The sequence below is a fragment of the Anguilla rostrata genome, chromosome 5 (genome assembly GCF_018555375.3).
Source record: "Anguilla rostrata isolate EN2019 chromosome 5, ASM1855537v3, whole genome shotgun sequence".
In the NCBI taxonomy this organism is placed as follows: domain Eukaryota; kingdom Metazoa; phylum Chordata; class Actinopteri; order Anguilliformes; family Anguillidae; genus Anguilla; species Anguilla rostrata.
In genome coordinates this window covers 19249608-19268679 of record NC_057937.1, presented here as the reverse complement: position 1 = coordinate 19268679, position 19072 = coordinate 19249608, and the positions used below count along the sequence as shown (strand labels likewise).

General features: G+C 42.1%; 1 protein-coding gene across 2 annotated transcripts in view; it reads left to right on the top strand.

The window, feature by feature from the left end:
* The window catches only part of LOC135254914 (zinc finger protein ZFPM1-like), a 64303-nt gene that overhangs the window by 27885 nt on the left and 17346 nt on the right, over positions 1 to 19072 (top strand). For both annotated transcript variants that reach the window (XM_064335515.1, XM_064335516.1), the window contains exons 2-3: positions 10796 to 10939; positions 14634 to 14747. In XM_064335515.1, coding sequence (XP_064191585.1) covers positions 10796 to 10939; positions 14634 to 14747 — 258 coding nt within the window. The remainder of the gene's footprint in view (positions 1 to 10795; positions 10940 to 14633; positions 14748 to 19072) is intronic.

The window sequence follows — 19072 nt, the reverse complement described above, 5'->3', positions numbered from 1 at the left end:
CAAAACACAGCCACTGTGGGGGGTACAGCGCTCTCATTGCATCCTGTGTGTTCCTCTACAAGTGTGTGTGTGAGATAGAGAGGGAGAAAAAGAGTGTTTATTTGTCTCTGTGTGTGTGTGTGGGCATGTGAGAGTGTATGTGTGAGTGAGAGCAAGTGTGTATGTGAGTGTACGTGTGAGTGCGCGTGTATGGGAGAAGGTGTGTGTGTGTGTGTGTGCATGTGCTTGTGTGTGTGTGGGTGTGTGCATGTGTGTGGGTGGATTGTAGGAGGGGCTGGAGATCCTCTGTTGCTGGGGTTTCTCTGAGCCTCAGGGTCAGTGCTGGATAAGAGTGAAGTGAAGGCCGTGGAGCTCCTGCTGTCTGACAGAGCGCTGAAAGTCTCCTGCCCTTTTTCAGCATGTTTCTTTCTGTCTTTCCCTCTCTCACACATGAACAAAACATGAATTAGAAGTGATGTTTCTATTAACAGTGTAAAAAGGAGCCACTGCCTCCAGTTGCAAGGTGGGACATTTTAGGCTGCAGCACCAGATCACCTTGTGATTTCCTGAAAACTGTAAAGTTAAATTGTATCCTCGTTGCAGATAGCAGCTATCAGGGGTAAGAACTGCAGTGAAAAACAGGATGAATTTGGACGTCTAAACCCATGTTTATCAGACGCTGCATTTCCCCCCCAATTGATAAACTCTCTCTTGGCTTGGGGGGTGGTGGGAGGGACGTTAGTCAGGGAGTACAAATCCTGTTTGTTGTTGAAGAGTAACAGTGTCACAAAGAGGGGTATATAGCTCCTCTCTTCAGGAGTGTGGTAGTGAGGCAGCACAATCAGAGAGCTTGGCCAATAATGACATCACAACCTTGTGTGACCTGTCTATGACCTGTAATGTTGATCTCAGGGTGAAGTCTCCTTGCAGACAGCAGCTTTTCGAGCTGTAGGTTTGCCAACAGTCCCTTTTTGGCTGGGATAACACATATTTCAGCCAAAAATGCTTTGACACCCTCTGTCTTGTACAAAATGCTTTGTAGAATTACACACCTAATTTGAAGAATAATTTCTGGTTAAAATTTGGTAGGTAATTCTACAAGAGAGTTTTGTACAGGACTAAGGGTGTCCAGAAATGTAACTGATTAGACGAAGAACTAATATTACATAGTATTATAAACACGGTTTGCACAGCCAACAATATTATTAGTACCTCAGCATACTCCCCTCAACAGAAGTGAACCCAGACACCTTTATGTGCCTCTTTGTGTTATGCTCCTTATTGTCAAGGCAATGTTGGGGCTTCGTCTCCTTCTCTCCCGTCTCACATGGACTGATGGGAAGAGGGACATTTGTACTTTGGTCTGGCTGTGCTATCCAACAGAAAGCCTTAATCAGTGTGCACTTGCTGATTTTCACTGATGGCTGGTGGTTTATTTCTGTTGAGGATGCAGGATACATCATGTTCACTGCTTGACTGTGTGAGTGTGTGTGGGTATGACTGTGTGTGTGTGAGTGTGTGGGTGCGTGTGTATTTGTGTGTGTTTGAGTACGTAAGACATGCTTGTGTGTGTGTACGTGCATGTGAATGCCAGCACTAAACACACCTGACTAATCAGAAACATCTTTGAAGCCATTTGTCCCAAACATTATGGTGAAAGGCGGGACTATGCGTGAAATGTGCTGTAATTTCTACATGGAGAAACCAAAGTCTATAAACATACATTTGTGTGAGTGTGTGTGACTGTGGTTGTGTGTTGGTGGTGTGTGTGTGTGTGTGTGTGTGTACGTGTGTGTGTGGCACGCGAGCGTGTATGTACTTGTGTGAGTGCGTGTGTGTGTGTGCGCGCATGTGCGTTTATGTGTGTGCGTGTTTCTGTGTGTGTGTGCATGACTGTGTCTGTGTGTGAGAGAGAGAGAGCTCTGCTCAGTGTCCTTGCTGGTCGTAAGGGAGAGACAGGGAGGGATGGAGCAGATGTAAGGACGGTGGGAAAGTTGAAATCTGCTGCTGTTTTATATCTGCTATCAGGGGCAGCTTATCTGCAGCCTGACTCTGCTCTGCATGCCTGTCTTCCACAGGCCAGCGTCTCGCTACGGCTGCCTGGCAACTTCACTCTGTTTTCCCCTCCTGTTATTCCCTCTGTTCTGTCCCCTCACCAGGCACAGGAACCAGGGAGGGGGGGAGAGAAGGGGGGATGGAAGAAGTGAGAAAGAGGGGTTAAGACGGAAAGGGAGACCGAGAGAGAGGGAAGGAGGGAGGGAGAGAGAGGCACACACAGATGGAAGACTGTGCTCTGCTGTAATCAGTGTGGGATTGTGTTGCGACCTTGACGAAAATGCCCATCTTTCATGAGGGAAGTGTTTGATATAGTGCCAGGAGGAACGGTGAAAGAGAAGGGAACAGCAGATGGGGAAGGGAGCAGGGGTGACAATAAAAAATTGGGGTAACTGTTAAAGGGCTAAGAAAACAGTGTGCGGGGAACAATATTATACCAGACTGAGCTATCACACTAAACCACTCTAAACCAGACTGGAGCTATCACACTGAAGAAAACCCTGATCAAACTGGAGCAAGGACACTGAACCAAACTACATCAGACTGGAACTATCGCACCGAACCAATTATTTACCAGATTAGAGCCATCACACTGAGCTAAACTTGATCAGACAAGAGCTATCACACTAAACCAAAATAGACCAGGCTGGACCCATCACAGTGAACCAGGCTAGATCAGACTGAGCTGTCAGATTGAACCAGGGATGCCACAATGTGGACAATCTAGAGCCAATACCAATAACCAATATTTGTCAGCTATATTGGCCACTTTTCACATTATAGCAACCAGGTTTTCACATTCTTGGAAGAAGTAGATTAGCACAGATATCAACTTATAAAGGAAAAATGTAACAAATTTTATATGTAGAAGAAAATATGTCACTCATGTCAAACTTTCATGACATGCTAAGACTAACAAGAACAGGTCTTTTTTAATGGCAGGAACAACAATGTATAATTGCTCCAACAGTCTCCACTTATAGCAAAAAAGAATCACCCTGTTACCAGGGAATCACACCACCAGTGTCCTGTTATAGTGTAGTTAATATGCAGTAGCTAGTTAGCTTGCAGACATTACTGGTGTGACACCAGACAATTTGATATTACATTTAAACAGGATGCTATGCAATAACATCTTACGTACTTGAAGATTAGAATGGAGCAACAGGGATGTACTTTGGAATGGACCCCATGCGCGTGCGTGAATGGAAGGATAGAAGAGAAAAGCTTTGTGAATATTTCATAGCCTGAACAATTATTACGGATGAGATGCACAAGTTCACTGCTGCTTCACAATGACGCTACTTATATGTGTAAATAAACTGCCTATAAATACACTACCTATGTTAGTAAGTTAGTAATGCAGGCCACATTTTCATTTTACCTTTTGACATATTGATCATCCAATTTCATATTTTATAGTTTCAATACCACTCTAGTTTTAGAATGGGGGCAGCCTACCCACCAACAGACCCCGGTCTCCTACAACAAACACTGGGGCTTAATTGTGTTGTGAGCAGTTAAATGCCCAATCTATTGAAGTTTTACAGATTGGGAATTTATTATGAAGCAGATAGTTTGACCTGATAGAGCTCCAGCATAGCATTTCATGCCAGTTTGGCTAGTTAAAATAAATAATAAATAACATTATTTCATAAGTAAAATAAATAAATAATACATAAAATAATTTTAGATGACTATAGTTGAGCAAGACATTTATTGTTTTGTAGATAAAGCAAATAATCGTGCAAGGTACAATAAGGAGGTGAAAAGGGGAAAAACAGGTCAAAGAAGCATCCAGCAGAACTATAATATAGTATAATATGATAATGTAATATAATATAATATGTTTTGTCAGCACCTGCTTAAATAAAAAATTATGAAGTATATATATATTTTTTTTAATTATTACTTCAATCAAATGACAATACAAAATATGCAATGCATATACATTTACAATGAGCAAGACATTTTCACTTAATTTCTAGCATCATCAGTAAATCAAACACCTAGCCTCTGGCGCATATATGCTGCATCATCATATCAGCCCGTCATGTTGTCCACAACCTTAGCATTGGCTAAATATCGATAAGATTGTTTTAAGCTATTATCTGGTGAAACTGATATCCCCTGATGTTACCGTGCTTCCTGAGACTGAACCACATTATACCAGACTGGAGCTATCACTGAACCAAAATGGACCAGACTTTAACTGACACTGAACTAAACTGGACCAGACCGAAGCTATCACAGTGAACTGAACCGCACCAGAACGGGTTTGGGATCTTGCATGTAGTCTATGTGTCATGGTAGACCTAGCAATCAGTTTACTATCAGCCTTGTGCACTGCTATGCCAGCTATGTACACCAAAGACTATCTTAAGGAAACCAGCGAGTGTAAGGGAGGGAGTGAGAGGAAACCAGAGAACAAGTGAGAAAGAAAGGTAGTGAAAGAGTGGTGGAGTGAACTAAAGGAAATACAGCAAGGGGAAGACTGAGAGAAGGTGAGTGGGCAAAGGAGAGAGAGAGAGAGAGAGAGAGAGAGAGAGAGAGAGACCGACCAGGTTGGACTTGGACTAATACTCAGAGGTGGGGGGGGGGGGGGGGCAGAGGCACATTTATTTTGGCCGCAGCAGTGACTTTTCCCCATGTGATGGAGGGTGATATCTACAGGATTAGTGTTGAAGTGGTTTGTTGATCTTTGCTTGCTAGGGTAGCTCCCGACGGGCCTGAAAAATACCCCCACACCGGGGCCGTTAATCACCGTGGCGATCCTGGACGGCTTGTTGCCACGGCACTATCGCAACTCCCCTCCCCTCGCACTTGCCATCTCAGGACACATGGAGCGAGTGATCTTCTTTGGGGGGGGGGGGGCTTTCTTGCACCATCCTGTCTTTCTCTCTCTCTCTTTCTTTCTCTCCCTCCTTTCCTTCGCATTACCATCTCCCCCAGTCTGTTATCTTACTCCTGCTCATTAAGGAGTTAATTTTCTCTGGCCTATCTCTGATTAATATAGTCAACCTAAATCACTGTGAATTCTTTACATTTCTCCCTCCTTATCAAAAGGAGAAAAAGGAAAAAGGGGGATATTTAATCGTTTAAGTTCTTCCTGGGGAACTGCCTTTTTTTCCCTCTTCCCAGCAATGTAAGAAAAAAATCCAGCCACAGCTCAGCTCCGTAATTCAGTTTTTAAAGCAGGGGAGAGAGGAGGGGGGAAAAAAAAGACTTGATGAAATTCCGCTATCAGCGCCGAACCAATATGCAAAATATCTCGCTGGAAATCAAATAGCTATTATGTTTTCATTTCCACGTCGGCGTATTTGCTTAATGAAGAGGAGACAGATCAGACCGGCAGAGAGTCTGCAGCGGCCGATAACCGGGAACAGCTCGCAGCTATCCTCACCAAGTGACACAGCCAGTCACATCACTTTTAGAGAGAGAGAGAGAGAGAGGGGGAGAGGAAGAGAGAGAGAGAAGGATGGGGAGAGAAAGGAGTGAAAAAACCAGGGAGAAGGAGAGGGCAAAAAAGAAGAGGGAAATATCTCTCCAACTCCATCTTGACCTCTTCAAATTTGGTGTGTGGTGTGCTAAGCCTGTTTTCACTTTTACATTGAGGCCAGTTTGCCGTGAACACTGTTTTTTGTGCGGTAGATGGTTTGTCTTCATTCTCCTTTTTTAAAATTCACATTTGAGGTGTGCATAGGTGGATAGTTTGTGCATTGATTGAAATGAAAAGACTATAGGATGGCCATTGCCATTTTCAGAAAAAAAAGGTTTGAACTAGGCTTGTTTCATATAGTCAGTACCGTATGCCCCAAACGGTTGTACTTTTTTCCTATCAGCCCTGGTCTCCTTACCCATTGAGTCTCCCCTACAGTCCTGTACTCTATGGTCAAATTCCTATCAGTTGAATTTTAGTGTACTTGACCCCTCCAAACTATAATTTAATTCAGGTTGTATGACATTTCTGCACTGTATGGTGTCCTTCCCATCTGGAATTTCAGTTTTCTGGACACCATTGCACTGTATGCATTTTAATTTAATTGAACACAACAACAAATATTGCAGTAGACTAACGAGATATATAGTGAACTCTTACATTTCTTCCATTATTGATTGATGTCAGGAGGCTTTGGTTAGCAACAGGAGTTTCCTGTGCTGTGCTAGTTTAAGGCAAGGTATAGACTCATGAATATTCCTTAAGACAAAAGGGAAACAGTACTATCAATGCAAAGAATACAGAGTAGACTATTTGATAGATCTGTAGATCTGCAGTAATTTCTGTCGCAGGAGTGTTGCACTCTATGGTTTCATTACAGTTGGTGGAATTTGAACATATTGGGCTGCCACACTCTATGGTTTCCGTATGTTGGTATTACATAGTATCTTCCAGTCGGTTTTGTATGTCAGATGTGCACATTTTTGAAAGGGAAAGACTTTTTTTTTATTCTGAAGGAGACACTGAAGCCCCTCTGTGATTCTGCCTCTCTCGGGAGCCTGTGAAGCTCTCCTACACCTGCAGTAACACTGATCTTTTTTTTGATTGGTAATTCTTTAACGTTTCCGAACACGGCTGGTTATTAGTTTGAGGGCCTGTGCGTCTCTTTGTTTAATCACGCAGGTTTGATGTGGATGGACGCAGAGCTAATAAATCTTTATCTTAGTCGTCTTCATCAGCGCAGCTCAGCTCTCTGCTACGTGTGGGGAGAGGCGGTTTGCAGACAGTCACTGTTTTCTGTCTCCCATATTAAAAAAAAAATAAAAAATAAAACTGTCATTAGTTAGTAGTTTTGTGTGAGTACATTTGAGTGCATGTGTGTGAGAAAGAGGCACAGGAGTGTGAGTACTGCTGTGTGCGTGTGTATGTACATGCGTCTGAGTACTCCAAGAATGTTGAATAATCCTAAAACGCAGACGAAGTCTGCCCACAGTCATCTTTGGCTTCGTATTTAAGTTTAAATTTAAGTATTACCTTTTAAATCACAAAGGTAAACATTCAGTATGACTGCTGTTGTGGGTTTCCCCCCCAGGGTTAATATATTGACCTTTTGTAAAGCGTTGCATTCATGCACATCATGGTTGGGTCACTGGTTATTCAAATTAGCCAAAGGATTATTAGGCTACTGGAAACCAGTCCGGCTGGTTAAGATCCATAAATCAAAGTTAAACATACAGCACAATGTGGTTAGATTGAATAGGGACAGAATGTGAGAAAAGGATGGCGGGAGATGTGCGATAAAAGGTAGAGAGGCAGACCGAAAGCCGACACTGAGCATCAGCAGCACAGACCAGAAGGACGGTGCTTCTCTATCATTCGGCACAGTCCAGAAGCATTTATATGCAGCTTTGTTATTGAGGAGAAGCATAACAGATCAGTAGCTACTAGGGCATGATAGGAGAGGTTGAGCGAACTCTCGGCGTTACACCTGGTCACTAGTTTCACTGCTTGAGAAGAGATATCTATAAAGACGCAACTGTTTCTTTACATTTTTTTTCTGTTGCTTATAAGCCTTGTTAATCATTACCAATTTTTGGGACTGTAGTTAGGATCCCAGATGCGTGCGCCTTTATCCAATTTCGGTACTTTCCAGGCTTTATCACATTTCTTCGTCTTTAATGTTGTTTGCTTACCGGGACGATTGCTTGCAGCTCTGACGGTATTAGCGGTTGTCCTGTATTGTATAGTTTATTGTCTTGTGTAATTCGTACATGCGCAAAGCTATTTTTCATTGCCCGCGCAGTTGATTTCTGTTGTTTTGACGTCTTGAAAGGTTTTTCTTAGTGGCGTTTTTTTGGAATTAACAACCCTACACTCATGATGCCGGGAATTCGTCCATCTCTTCTTATATGTAACCTGTAAAGTCAGGATTGAACTGACAGCATTGTGCTCATGCACACACTAACGAATTTCCTGGGGTGAAACAGAATTATTCTTCGTTGGCCAATGAGGGACATATTTTTTCCGCGCCATTTGATGTTGGGGACCAGTTATGTAGGCCTAGCGATTGATTCATTAAACGGGAGCACTAATGGGAGAGAAAATCATAATTCAAACTTACATTTTAAACATGAAATATAATTGGAATTTTAAACAGAGGTCCCTTTGTACAGTTATGATTAAAGGAAAATTAATTGTATGAAAATGTCTTCACAGATACTGCAAATTAGATCTACCAAACCTCGCTCTCCATAATTCTAAAAATATTTCTGAACGGGATCTGTATTTTTCCCTTTCTCCTTTTTATTAAGTTCCAAATCAAACTGTGTTAATTTTATCTGAAATTACAGTGAACCATGCAGGCGTGGAAGTCGAAATTAGCCTAAAGATGTTTCATTTACAAAGACAGAAACACTTTGTCAGGCGGCAATTGTTTCGAAGCATTATCTCCGCCTCGTTTTTAATTGCTTTGGAAGTGAAATTAACAGAATTAGAAAAATTGCCTTTCCTCTTTCTACAAAGCTCTTTATTCACGCGTATTGTTGTGTGCTTTGTATAGATTACAGGCCTCTTTGTTCTGGGAGTGTAAATATATACGCCTCCAGTCACGGCATTAACTTGGAACAATCCCTCCTCATTCATCACAACTTAATGAAAATTAATTTACAAAACTGGAGAAAAATGCTATTTTCTCCTATGTTCGTTTTCCCTCAGATTTTATACACTATAGAACCTGGTTCTTTGTTTTATTTTATGTAATAATTCTACATATTGCTTTGTTTTTTGCGACCAGATTAACGCAATTCTGTCTTTTCCTATTCTTAACATTTCCTAAGTACCTAGGGTAGTGTCCGTACCTCAAGTGTGCCGCATGTTTGACTCGCGCAGCTAAGAACATGAAAAGCTCCAGCGCTTTCGTCTATGCCTACGTGTCGGCGTCGTAGGGGCATGTAGTGTTTGTGTCTACTGTCAAAACAGTGGAATCTTAAATTGAACATGATATGGTACAATCAAAAGATTTAGTCTCGCCTCTTCTTTTGTGCTCACTTCATCTTTAAGCGTTCTTTTACTTCCATACGTTTTACTTGAGAATTAGCGATATCCCAGTTTTTAACCGGAACTGGTGTACAGTTGCGTTGGGGCCTGGGCGGTTTGAATAACATTACGAACGGTACATTTATTTATGACATAACATTACCCTACCTCTTTAGTCTACTGTGCGGTTTATTACATTTGATCTTTCTTTATATTGGGAAATAGATGCTGATTTTTCAAAATTTGAAAATAAACCTTATCTGCATCTATTTCCTTATACGAGGAAATTAAAATAAGTTATTGAATGGATTAAATTTTGAAAAGGCAAAAAAAGAAAAAGAAAATTAATGCAATTAATGTAATTGGTTTCTGTATTTTAAGCTTTACATCAAAGCATTTCTGTGTCGTGATTTGCTCATTTAATCATGACGATTAAGAAATTTAAACCATAGTTCCCCAGTTATGTAAATGTACAAAAGACGAACTACAATATAATGAATGGTTTAATATGAATTTATTAATAATAAAATGATGGGGAAATAACATAAACACTTAGTCCTGTAGCTCGTGATTTACAGAGCCTATGAATATGTATGAAACCTGTAAACTGCTTATATATTTTGCTTGTATGGCAGCTATAATACCTTATTTAAACTCATTCTATGGCCTGTGTTTAGTTCCTGAAAGATTTCAATCTCATGAAATCTAAAGAGTGTTCCGAAAAGGGAATAAAAATTATGTACTGATGTATTTTTTCCAGATTTGCTGTCATAATGCATACAGTGAGAGTCACTATACAAAACCCATTATTTAATTTTTATTAGCCTAATATTCTCTTCTCTGACATACTGTTTGATGCTTCATAATAAATGTGGATTTGCAAAAATGGTATTCTGTATGTTGTTCCAATTTCTTAATGTATTTTTCATTCCGTGTATTACTGTATTCTCAGTTTATGCTGTGCTTACTTTGTACGGTGTTTCATTCTCAATTTGCACTGATTTTGCTTATTTTACACATTCTGTTTTGTGTGCAATTTACACTGATTCATACGTAGTTTGCACTACGTTTTATAACAATTGACACTGATTCATATTTATTTTACACTGTGTTTTGTACGCAATTTACACTGATTCATACTTATTTTGCACTGTATTTTGTATGCAGTTTACGCTAATTCATACTTATTTTACGCTGTGTTTTGTACACAATTTACACTGATTCATATTTAGTTTACACTACGTTTTATAACAATTGACACTGATTCATATTTATTTTACACTGTGTTTTGTGTGCAATTTACACTGATTCATACTTATTTTGCACTGTGCTTTACATTCAATTGGCACTGTTGTTTACACTTCTTTTACAATTTTTAATGCTAAGTTTGCTCTGTGAAAGCTTGGCTAACTCTTCTTTTGTACAGATTTACTGAAGTCTGAGCAGCCTCTTTACCCAGTATCACAGAATGAGTATGTGGACAAGTGTGGACCGGGTCACAAAAAACACAGTGGAATGCTCAGTTAAATCATATCTGAAGTGCATTTTGCTGCAGTGCAGTTCACCCTCTGGAACATGCACAAACCAAAGTTCACTTGGTTGTCCTTCAATATCCTGCAGTTTTTCTGCCTCACCAGCACTGGTGGCGTGGACCTCTGAATTCCCTTGTTCCAGCACGGCTTGGCACTGCGCACTCCCCTGAAACTGCGCATTAGGTATTTTTTGCGAAGTGACCTGCTTGCCAGATGACCTGTTTTGAAGCCATTCTCCTCTATGTGACATCTGCAGGTTCCCTCGGAGACCTGGAGGAAGGTGAGGACAACCTGCCCGATGACCTCAGCCTATCGGGGGACGAGGGCGGAGCTTCAGACCAGGATGATTCGGCTGAGTGTGACGGCTCCAGCCCAGCGTTTATGCCACCATACAGTGAAGGTGAGATAGCATCTCAAAGTCTCTGAGGTTTAACACACTCATTGTCCCACAGGCTGACAGAGATGCATACACACACACACACAAACATGATCCACACTGACCTGGTCATCTGACCCCAAGTTTGTGCAAAGGCAGCATAGCTCCAATTGCACAACACAGCACAACACTGTTGGCCGTTTTAAATATTTTTTATATTATTGGATGTTGAGTTATTGTTAAAAGCATGAGTTCAAGAAGAACCAGGTGTACAGGTAGCTTTCAAATTTAATTATATAACTCCACTCAGATCTGTTAAAATTAAATTTAAAGGTTAAAAGTAGATACATCCAAACGACTATTCCATCTTTAAAAATAATTTATGTCATAAAGAAACGTCCTTGTTTTTAATGTAGCCTCTAACAGTGCATAGACATCTATATATTCACCAGACCACACAGTAGCTCATGTTATCTTTGGTTTATTTTAAAGTTTGACCAAAGCAAATTTTATCTTTGTTTAACTCATGAGTGAGCTAATGTCGGGGAGTTTACAATGTCATTTAGCTTTGTTTTTGTTGTGTTTTTTAATATTTAAACTGCAGCCATTGCACAGTATGCTTTCTTTCCTCTAGAGCAATTGCTTATATAATTTCTGCCTCAGTCCAACCTATTAGCCACTCCCCCTTGTTTTAAAAGCGCTGGTCATTGAAATGGCTGGTGTGGGAACCGCTTGGTTAAGGCACATGTTTTTAAGAGGAAATAAGAAGCTTGTTTAGCCCCCACCCCCTACCCCTAGGATCTCAACCTCAATTAATGACTTGTACCACCCACCCCCCAGCCTCCTCAGCCCCGGCCTGCTTCCCTTTCTCATCCCAATCTGTCTCCAAGCTTGGCCAGGTCCGTGGGCCTTCAGTCGTTTCTGTGGAGTTATTTCAGATTTCTGTTTTTCTTTTTTAATCTTGAAAATTCCAGCTCTTGTGAAATTTGGGGCTGGGGTGATAAGCGTCTGTTCGTTGGCTGGGGTTGATAAACGCATGGAAATTCTGTCAGGTGCTAATCGGGACCAGATTAGAGATTAGCCTCCTGTGTGTGTGTGTGTGTGTGTGTTTGTGAGTGTGAGTGCATGTGTGTGTGCGTATGTGAAAGAGAGTAGGACGCTGAGTGAGAGTGTGTATTTTCGTAGCACTGTGTGCAAGCGTGTGTTTGTAATAATGTAATTCTCTGTGCACCTGTGTGCTTCTGCGCAAATATGTATGTGCATGTATCCCTTTGTGTGTTTGTGTGTGTGTGTGTGTGTGTCTGCGTGAGAAAGAGAGAGGGACATTGAGTGAGAGTTTGTTTCTGTAGCGCTGTGTGTGAGTGCGTTGTAATAGTGCGATTCTCTGCTTGCGTGCTTCGGTGCAAGTATGTGTGTGTGTGCACATTCATGCGTGTGTGCGTGTATGTGTTTATGTGTGGTGTGTGTTTGTGTGTGCGTGTGTGAGGGAGAGTCTGGACGAGAGTTTTCTGGTGTTTTCCTCCCCGTGGCCGAGAGGAGAGTGGTGACACGTCACCATATTGTTGTGTCTCTGGCGCTCTTCAGTGGCTGGATGCTAGCAGTTATCAGGGCCCCATAAATCAGCCCTGTTTGAGGAACCTGCTCTCTCAGCCCGGGATCAATACCAAGGTCTTTATCAGGACCCTGCTGGCTCATACAGGCAGGACTCTTATCCACCATCTGGGAGAGAGAAACACAGGCCATACCTGATAATACAGAGGAACGCCCATTCAGACATTCAGAGGAACGGCCTAGCCTGGCTCGCACACACTCGCATGCACACATGCACATATGCTTGCATATGCACACTCGGACACATAGGTGCACTCAAACATGCTCATATTCAGGGACGTGCACACATATATAAAGTTATGCTCTGGTACCACACACACTTATGCTGTCATACACATGCACACACACACACACACATGCGGAACAGATTACATACATATGTGCAGTTTGGAGGGAGAATGCGCCACTCTGTGTCTGCTTTTTGCAACTACTTCCCTGACCTGCAGTACACTTGGCCCAGTGTTTCAGTTCCCTTTGAATGAGCTGAACATGTATCCCATAATCCTCTGGGAGAAGAACATGCCTCCACCACACAGCTCATGAGATAGCTAGCTCAATTACAGTCAGCTAATTGAGGAAGCAGGTGGTAGTCAGTAGCTGCACAGTAAAAAAAAAAAAAAAAAAAAACATGGAAAATTCCAAATGGGGCTAGAGCATGATGGAACTTGGGATTAGTCCAGGTGTGACTACCCCCTGCCCCCTACTGGGACTTGGATTAGTCCATATATATCATGTTCTAAGGGTTCTAAGGAGCTTAGATCAGTCCAATTAATCAACATTGGGGGTGGCTTTTGAGAGAGAAAAGGAGAAGTTAAAGATGGTGAATTTATTTTTGAACGGAGGATCCAATGTGTGTGTGTCCGTGTGCATGCTTGTGTGTGTGTGTGTGTGTTTGTGTGTTATGAGTCAGGGCTTGATGGTAGACTTTGCCCTTCAGGTGTGACGAAGGAAGTTCTGAGAAGTTACCCGTCCTGATACCTGCCATCAGCACTCAGATTAGAGGGGAGATAGCTTCTGCTGATAATATTAAATGCAATAACTGCCGTTCCAGGTCCCTCCCTCAGCCCCACGCCTGGGATAAAAATCAATCTGCCATTCACCGTGATTTATAGCTGAAATAATGGGACTGTTCAGTCACCCAGAGGAGGGAGGGAGTGTTTGTTGGGGGGGGGGCTGGGACAGGGTGTGTGGTTGTGGAAAGGGTGGGGGCGGGGGGAGGGTGATTTATTTGAAGATGCTGATCTGATCTTCCATCTGTGACATTAATAACGCCAACGCTAATGGAGTCACGCGGACAGACCTTTTATGGCAGGTATTGATCGGGTGACTATCGCTTGTTCATCGGGGCAAGAGCAGGTAAACATGCCCTTTGTGCGAGCGGCTACGCCGCTATCCAGGTGGGGTGATGGGGAGGGATTTAGGGTGGAAAATATTGGGGGTTTCTTAGTTACCAAACAGAAACAATACTTGGTGGGGGGAAGAGGGTGGGTGGGATTGGTGATGGGGGAGAGGGTGTAGGGAGCGCAGGTCTATAATTCTTTACTTGTGTAGCATGAAGTGGACATATTGCCCCTATTAATACGCTGCAGAATCAGTTGTCAGTGGCTGTGTAGCAACCACTACTGAAGTAGACATGGAATGGGATTGGGATGCATTGTTTCCTGTAGTGAGTGTCTCTTTTCAAGTGTGAGAGCCCATTGGCCACCGTTATTAACACAGAGCACAGGGCAGTGGTGTACTCGCACATGCACATGTTCACATGTATATGCACAAATACGTGCTTTACCCACAGAATCATTCACATACGTTCAGGTATACAAGCATATACAAATGTAAAACATGTAGAAATGCACAAACAAGCGTATGTAATGCATGTACTTGCATAGTAGAGACAAATACACCCATTCACAGAAGAGCTTACTTTGGATTGTATGATAATTAACAATACCTTAATTAAAGCTATCAATCAGCTTGTAAGGAACTCCTGAAGGCCTTAACTCTGTGATGCAATCATTGTCATGTCACCCCTGATGATACTGTCAGTCACCCTGCGAACGTCACCGGGAGTAGCTGAGCTCATGTTGCCATGACGATGTTGTACCCACAGAGCCGAGGACGGAAGATTCACCGAGTGCGCCTGATGATGAGGAAGATGAGAAGGGTCCAGAACTGAGTGCCGAGGAAGATGAAGGAGAGGCAGAGCCTCAGTGGGATGGCCCAGGTGAGGACCCTACCAGCCTGCCTCACCTCCTCGTAGTTCAGACATGGTGTATGAGGCTGGTCCTTATAAAGCTGTGGAGGGCCATGTGTTAGTGCTGGCCCATGACACTGCAGACATATAAACAAACGAACACTACTGCAAGTGACTGGGGCCGCTCCCAGAATCTTAAGAGTGTGTGTGTGTGTCTGTGACTGTGTCTGTGTCTGTGTTTGTGTGTGTGGGCAAATGTATGTACACACTCATACAGTTAAATGCAGAAGTACTCGGTGAAACAATTTTTGACACAATTTTTTGTTCTTTTGGCTCTTTACTCCAGCACATTGGATTTGAGATGAAGCAGAATATGTGGCTAAAGTGCAGACCGTCAGTTTTAATTATCCGGGTATTTGCATCCATATCAGGTTATGTTTGTTGGAATTATGGCCTGTTTTATGAATAGAACCCCAATTTAGGAGGGCTGAAGTAATGGGCCAGTTGGCTGCTCCGCTGTTTCTTGGCCGGCTTTGTGTTGTTGCTTCACTTGCTCATGCACAGGGAAGCTAACACAAGGCCTATAGTTCATTCTAGGTGTGGGCAAAGAAGTGCCAGTGCCAGTAAAGCAGGCCATTCTGAGGGTAGAAAATCAGATAAATCGATCAGAGACGTAGCCAAACATTGATACAAGGATTCACTTGTGAGCTCAGAAATAGAAAACAGTCTGGTAGACCATGGAAGACCACTGTTGTGTATGACTGAAGAATACTGTCAGTTGTGAAGAAAAACCCCTTTTCAACTGCGAGTTTTCTGAGCAGATCAAGAACACTCTCCAGGATGTAGGCAGAGATGTGTCAAAGACTACCATAAAGAGAGGACTACACCAGCATAACCTCGGGGTGTTCACCACACGATGCAAAGCACTAATTAGCCTCAAGAACAGAACGGCCAGATTAGAGTTTGCTAAAAAAAAAACTTAGGTTATGGAACAAACTGTTAATGACATGAGATGACCATTATCCTGATGGGAAGAGGAAAGTGTGGAGAAAGAAAGGGAACTGCTCATGATCCACTCTGTGAAACATGTTGGAGATATGGAAATTACAGCACAATTTGTCCATAGCCCCCCATTTCTGGACACCTTAATGTTTGGGGCAAATGGATTCACAGGTTTTTCTGATTAGTCAGGTAGTCTGGTGTGTGTGGTGAGAATATTGTGATCATCAGCTGTAGAGGTCTTCCTTGGCCTACCAGGCCCTTTGCAATCACTGAGTTGACCGGTGCTCTGTTTCTTCTTAATGATGTTACAACCAGTTGATTTTTGTAGGCCTAAGGTTTGGCTTATGTCTCCCACAGTTTTTTTTCAGCCTCATTATGGCTTCCTTGACTTCCATTGGCACAAACCTGGTCCTTATGCTGTCTTATACCTGCACTGAGGAAGCAGTTGAATGGACCCGACTAATCAGATGCCTGTGAAGCCATTTCTCCAAAAAATAATAACATACCCTTTAATAAAAGCTGAGAATCTGCACTTGAACCACACAGGAATTGTGTGATTATAAATAAAAAATTATACAGATCGAGAGCGAGTACAGAGCGAAATCAAGAACAAATATGCCGTTGTATCAAACATAGAGTTCATATATATATATATATATTAACATGACACATGACTAATATATATATATATATATATATATATATATATATATATATATATATATATATATGGTCAGTGTGCATGTGTATGGACAAGTATTTGAGTGATTGTAAGAGAGAGTACGTGCATGTGCATGTATCTGAGTGTGTGTATATGTGTGCTAGTGTAACAGAGAAACATTGTGTGTGTGTGTACATGTGTAACTGTGTGCATATTTTAATTCTTCACGTTCAGTATGTTACATTATCATTCTTTGTCAGCTGGGACAGTGTGATATTAACATTAATATTAATTGCTCTGTGGTCGCTGGTTAGTGGTTGACAGCAGCACTGTGTTGTCAGTGTGATTAGCTTTTCCTTCCAAACTAACTGCAGAGAGGAGAGAGAGGGAGGGAGAGAGTGAGAGGCACAGAAAGAGAGAGAGAGAGAGAATGAGAAAGAGAGCGAGGGAGGGAGAGGGAGAGAGGGAGATAGCCCTTCTATCAGTACTGGAGCAGGCTCTGTCTTTATCAGGAGTGTGATTGGCAAAAGGGAAACTTTGACCGGTCTGAATTTTTCTGTTATCATCAAGACCCCCCCCACTCCTCGCTTCTCCGTCTCTCCATCACCCTGGCCCCCCCCAACCAACCAACCACTCAAACACACACACACACACACACACACTCACACATACACACAGGCCTTCCCCTTGTTTTTGTCTAAGCGTCAAGAGTAGAGTCTGGGTGGACGTGCTCTTGTTCATACATTGGTTTAGTAATCCTCTTCCCTATCAGTTATTTCCCACAAGTCAATGGGAGGGGAACATTTGCTTGTATGGAAAGGGATTTGTTGGTTTCTTTCTTGCATTTTTTGTGCGCGTGCGTGCGTGCTTTCGTGCGCACACGTGTGTGTGTGCTTGCGTGCACGTTTGTGTGTGTGTGTGTGTGTGTGTGTGTGTGTGTATATCTCTCAGTAACAGTTCCCTTTGTTTTGGAAATTTTGGTTTTTTTATTTAGTGGGGTGAACAGAACTGTAGCATTGTTTGCTGTGACTGCTTCGCTTCTCTTATACCTATTCACTGGCTGTGACCATTCCCAGGCAGAACATCGCTAATTTACAGCTCAGCTAGCCTTGCTATGAAGTGGTTGCTAATTGGGGGTCTCGAGGTTGATGCTTAATGGAGCTTATGAATTTGACCTTTATGACAAGTTGGTTTTAATTTGCATACATTTTCTGAATGTCTTTCTTTTTATGTAAATGAACAACTAGTGGTCATAATATAATATCATAATATCCCACAAGTACTGTCACATCACATGTAATTTAAAAACAAATGATAGTAATTGCCTAAATGGATGAAAACCATCTGCTTAAACTTTAGCTAATTTGCAAGCATTTTTAGCATGCTTAGTTCCAAATCCATTGGAAGGTTTTGCTTTTAATAGTTCTTGGAACCAGATTTTAAATTTGATCGCCCGTTGTTTTGACCTGCGCTTCTTCCTGTCAGACTTCCAAGGCTACGTAAAGAGAAGAGCATGTGCGGAATTCCGTACAGTTGACTCACTTTCTCCTTGGAAGTCAGAATTAGTAAAGACCGCCTGTAGAGCTTACAAACAAAAAAGCTAGTTGTGTTTGGCTTCGCTACAGTCAGCTTGATCCTGTTTAATGTGGCTCAAACCTGTGGGAAATTATTACTTTTAGGGCTGGTCACTACTGTGACAACTACTACTATTAATAATAATAATAATAATAATAATAATAATAAGAATAATAATAACATTTTCTTTGGTTTATGTAGTTTCTTATGGTCACATTTTGGTCAATACTGTAACTGAAAACTATATTGCCTAAAATGCCTGCATGCTAACATCAATGAGGAGCCCTGAGCCAGAAAAGCAGAAGTCCATGAGGAAAAACAGAGAAAGGTGTGCTATTATACACCAGCCAGGCAAGAAGAAACTGAGATATTGTCAGCTACTTCAGCCATGTTGTGTTTGTCTCAGTGTTGTCACATTTTTGCTTTTTTGTTTGCGTAGTGTTTGTTAAAAATTGAGTCTTGGGTTGCAACAATTTTTTTCATGGCATAATTTCCATTATTCCTGTTGTGGTATTAATTCTGACTAATTATCATACGAAGCTAGCAGACTACATTGGGTGGAGCTGCAATGGGACATTCCATTATGATTGTGAATGATCACTGTACGGCAGTATTTCGATGACATTAGTGTTTCTAATTGCTGCATGTGTCTGTATAATATTTTGATAATGGGGTGGGGGTGTCGGAATGCGGAGAGAAGAGGGGGCAGGGCGCTGGTGTCAGGAGCGGTTTGATACGGCGAAGCGGCTTTTAATCTGCACTGTGTCCCGCTGCATGATATGCAAAATAAATTATGAAGAAAAAAAAAAAAAATTATCTTCAAAATGACCTTGCTGGCTGGAGGGTTTGATATATTCTCTCTGCTTAAAATTCTGATATGCAAATGGCCGTCACAGTAATCCCTCGAGCTCCCGGACCGACGATTACGCCTCCCGCCGGTCTCTCACGGGATAAGCGCTGGAACGCGCCCGACCGTGCGCGGATTCTGTCTCCCCAGCACTTTCTCCCTCCGCCTAATCTGCCCCAGTTATTAACGCTACGATAATAACAAACATAATAAGGCAGGTAATAATGCGATATTATTATTTACCGGGCTCGGCGGGTTGATTATATTAAA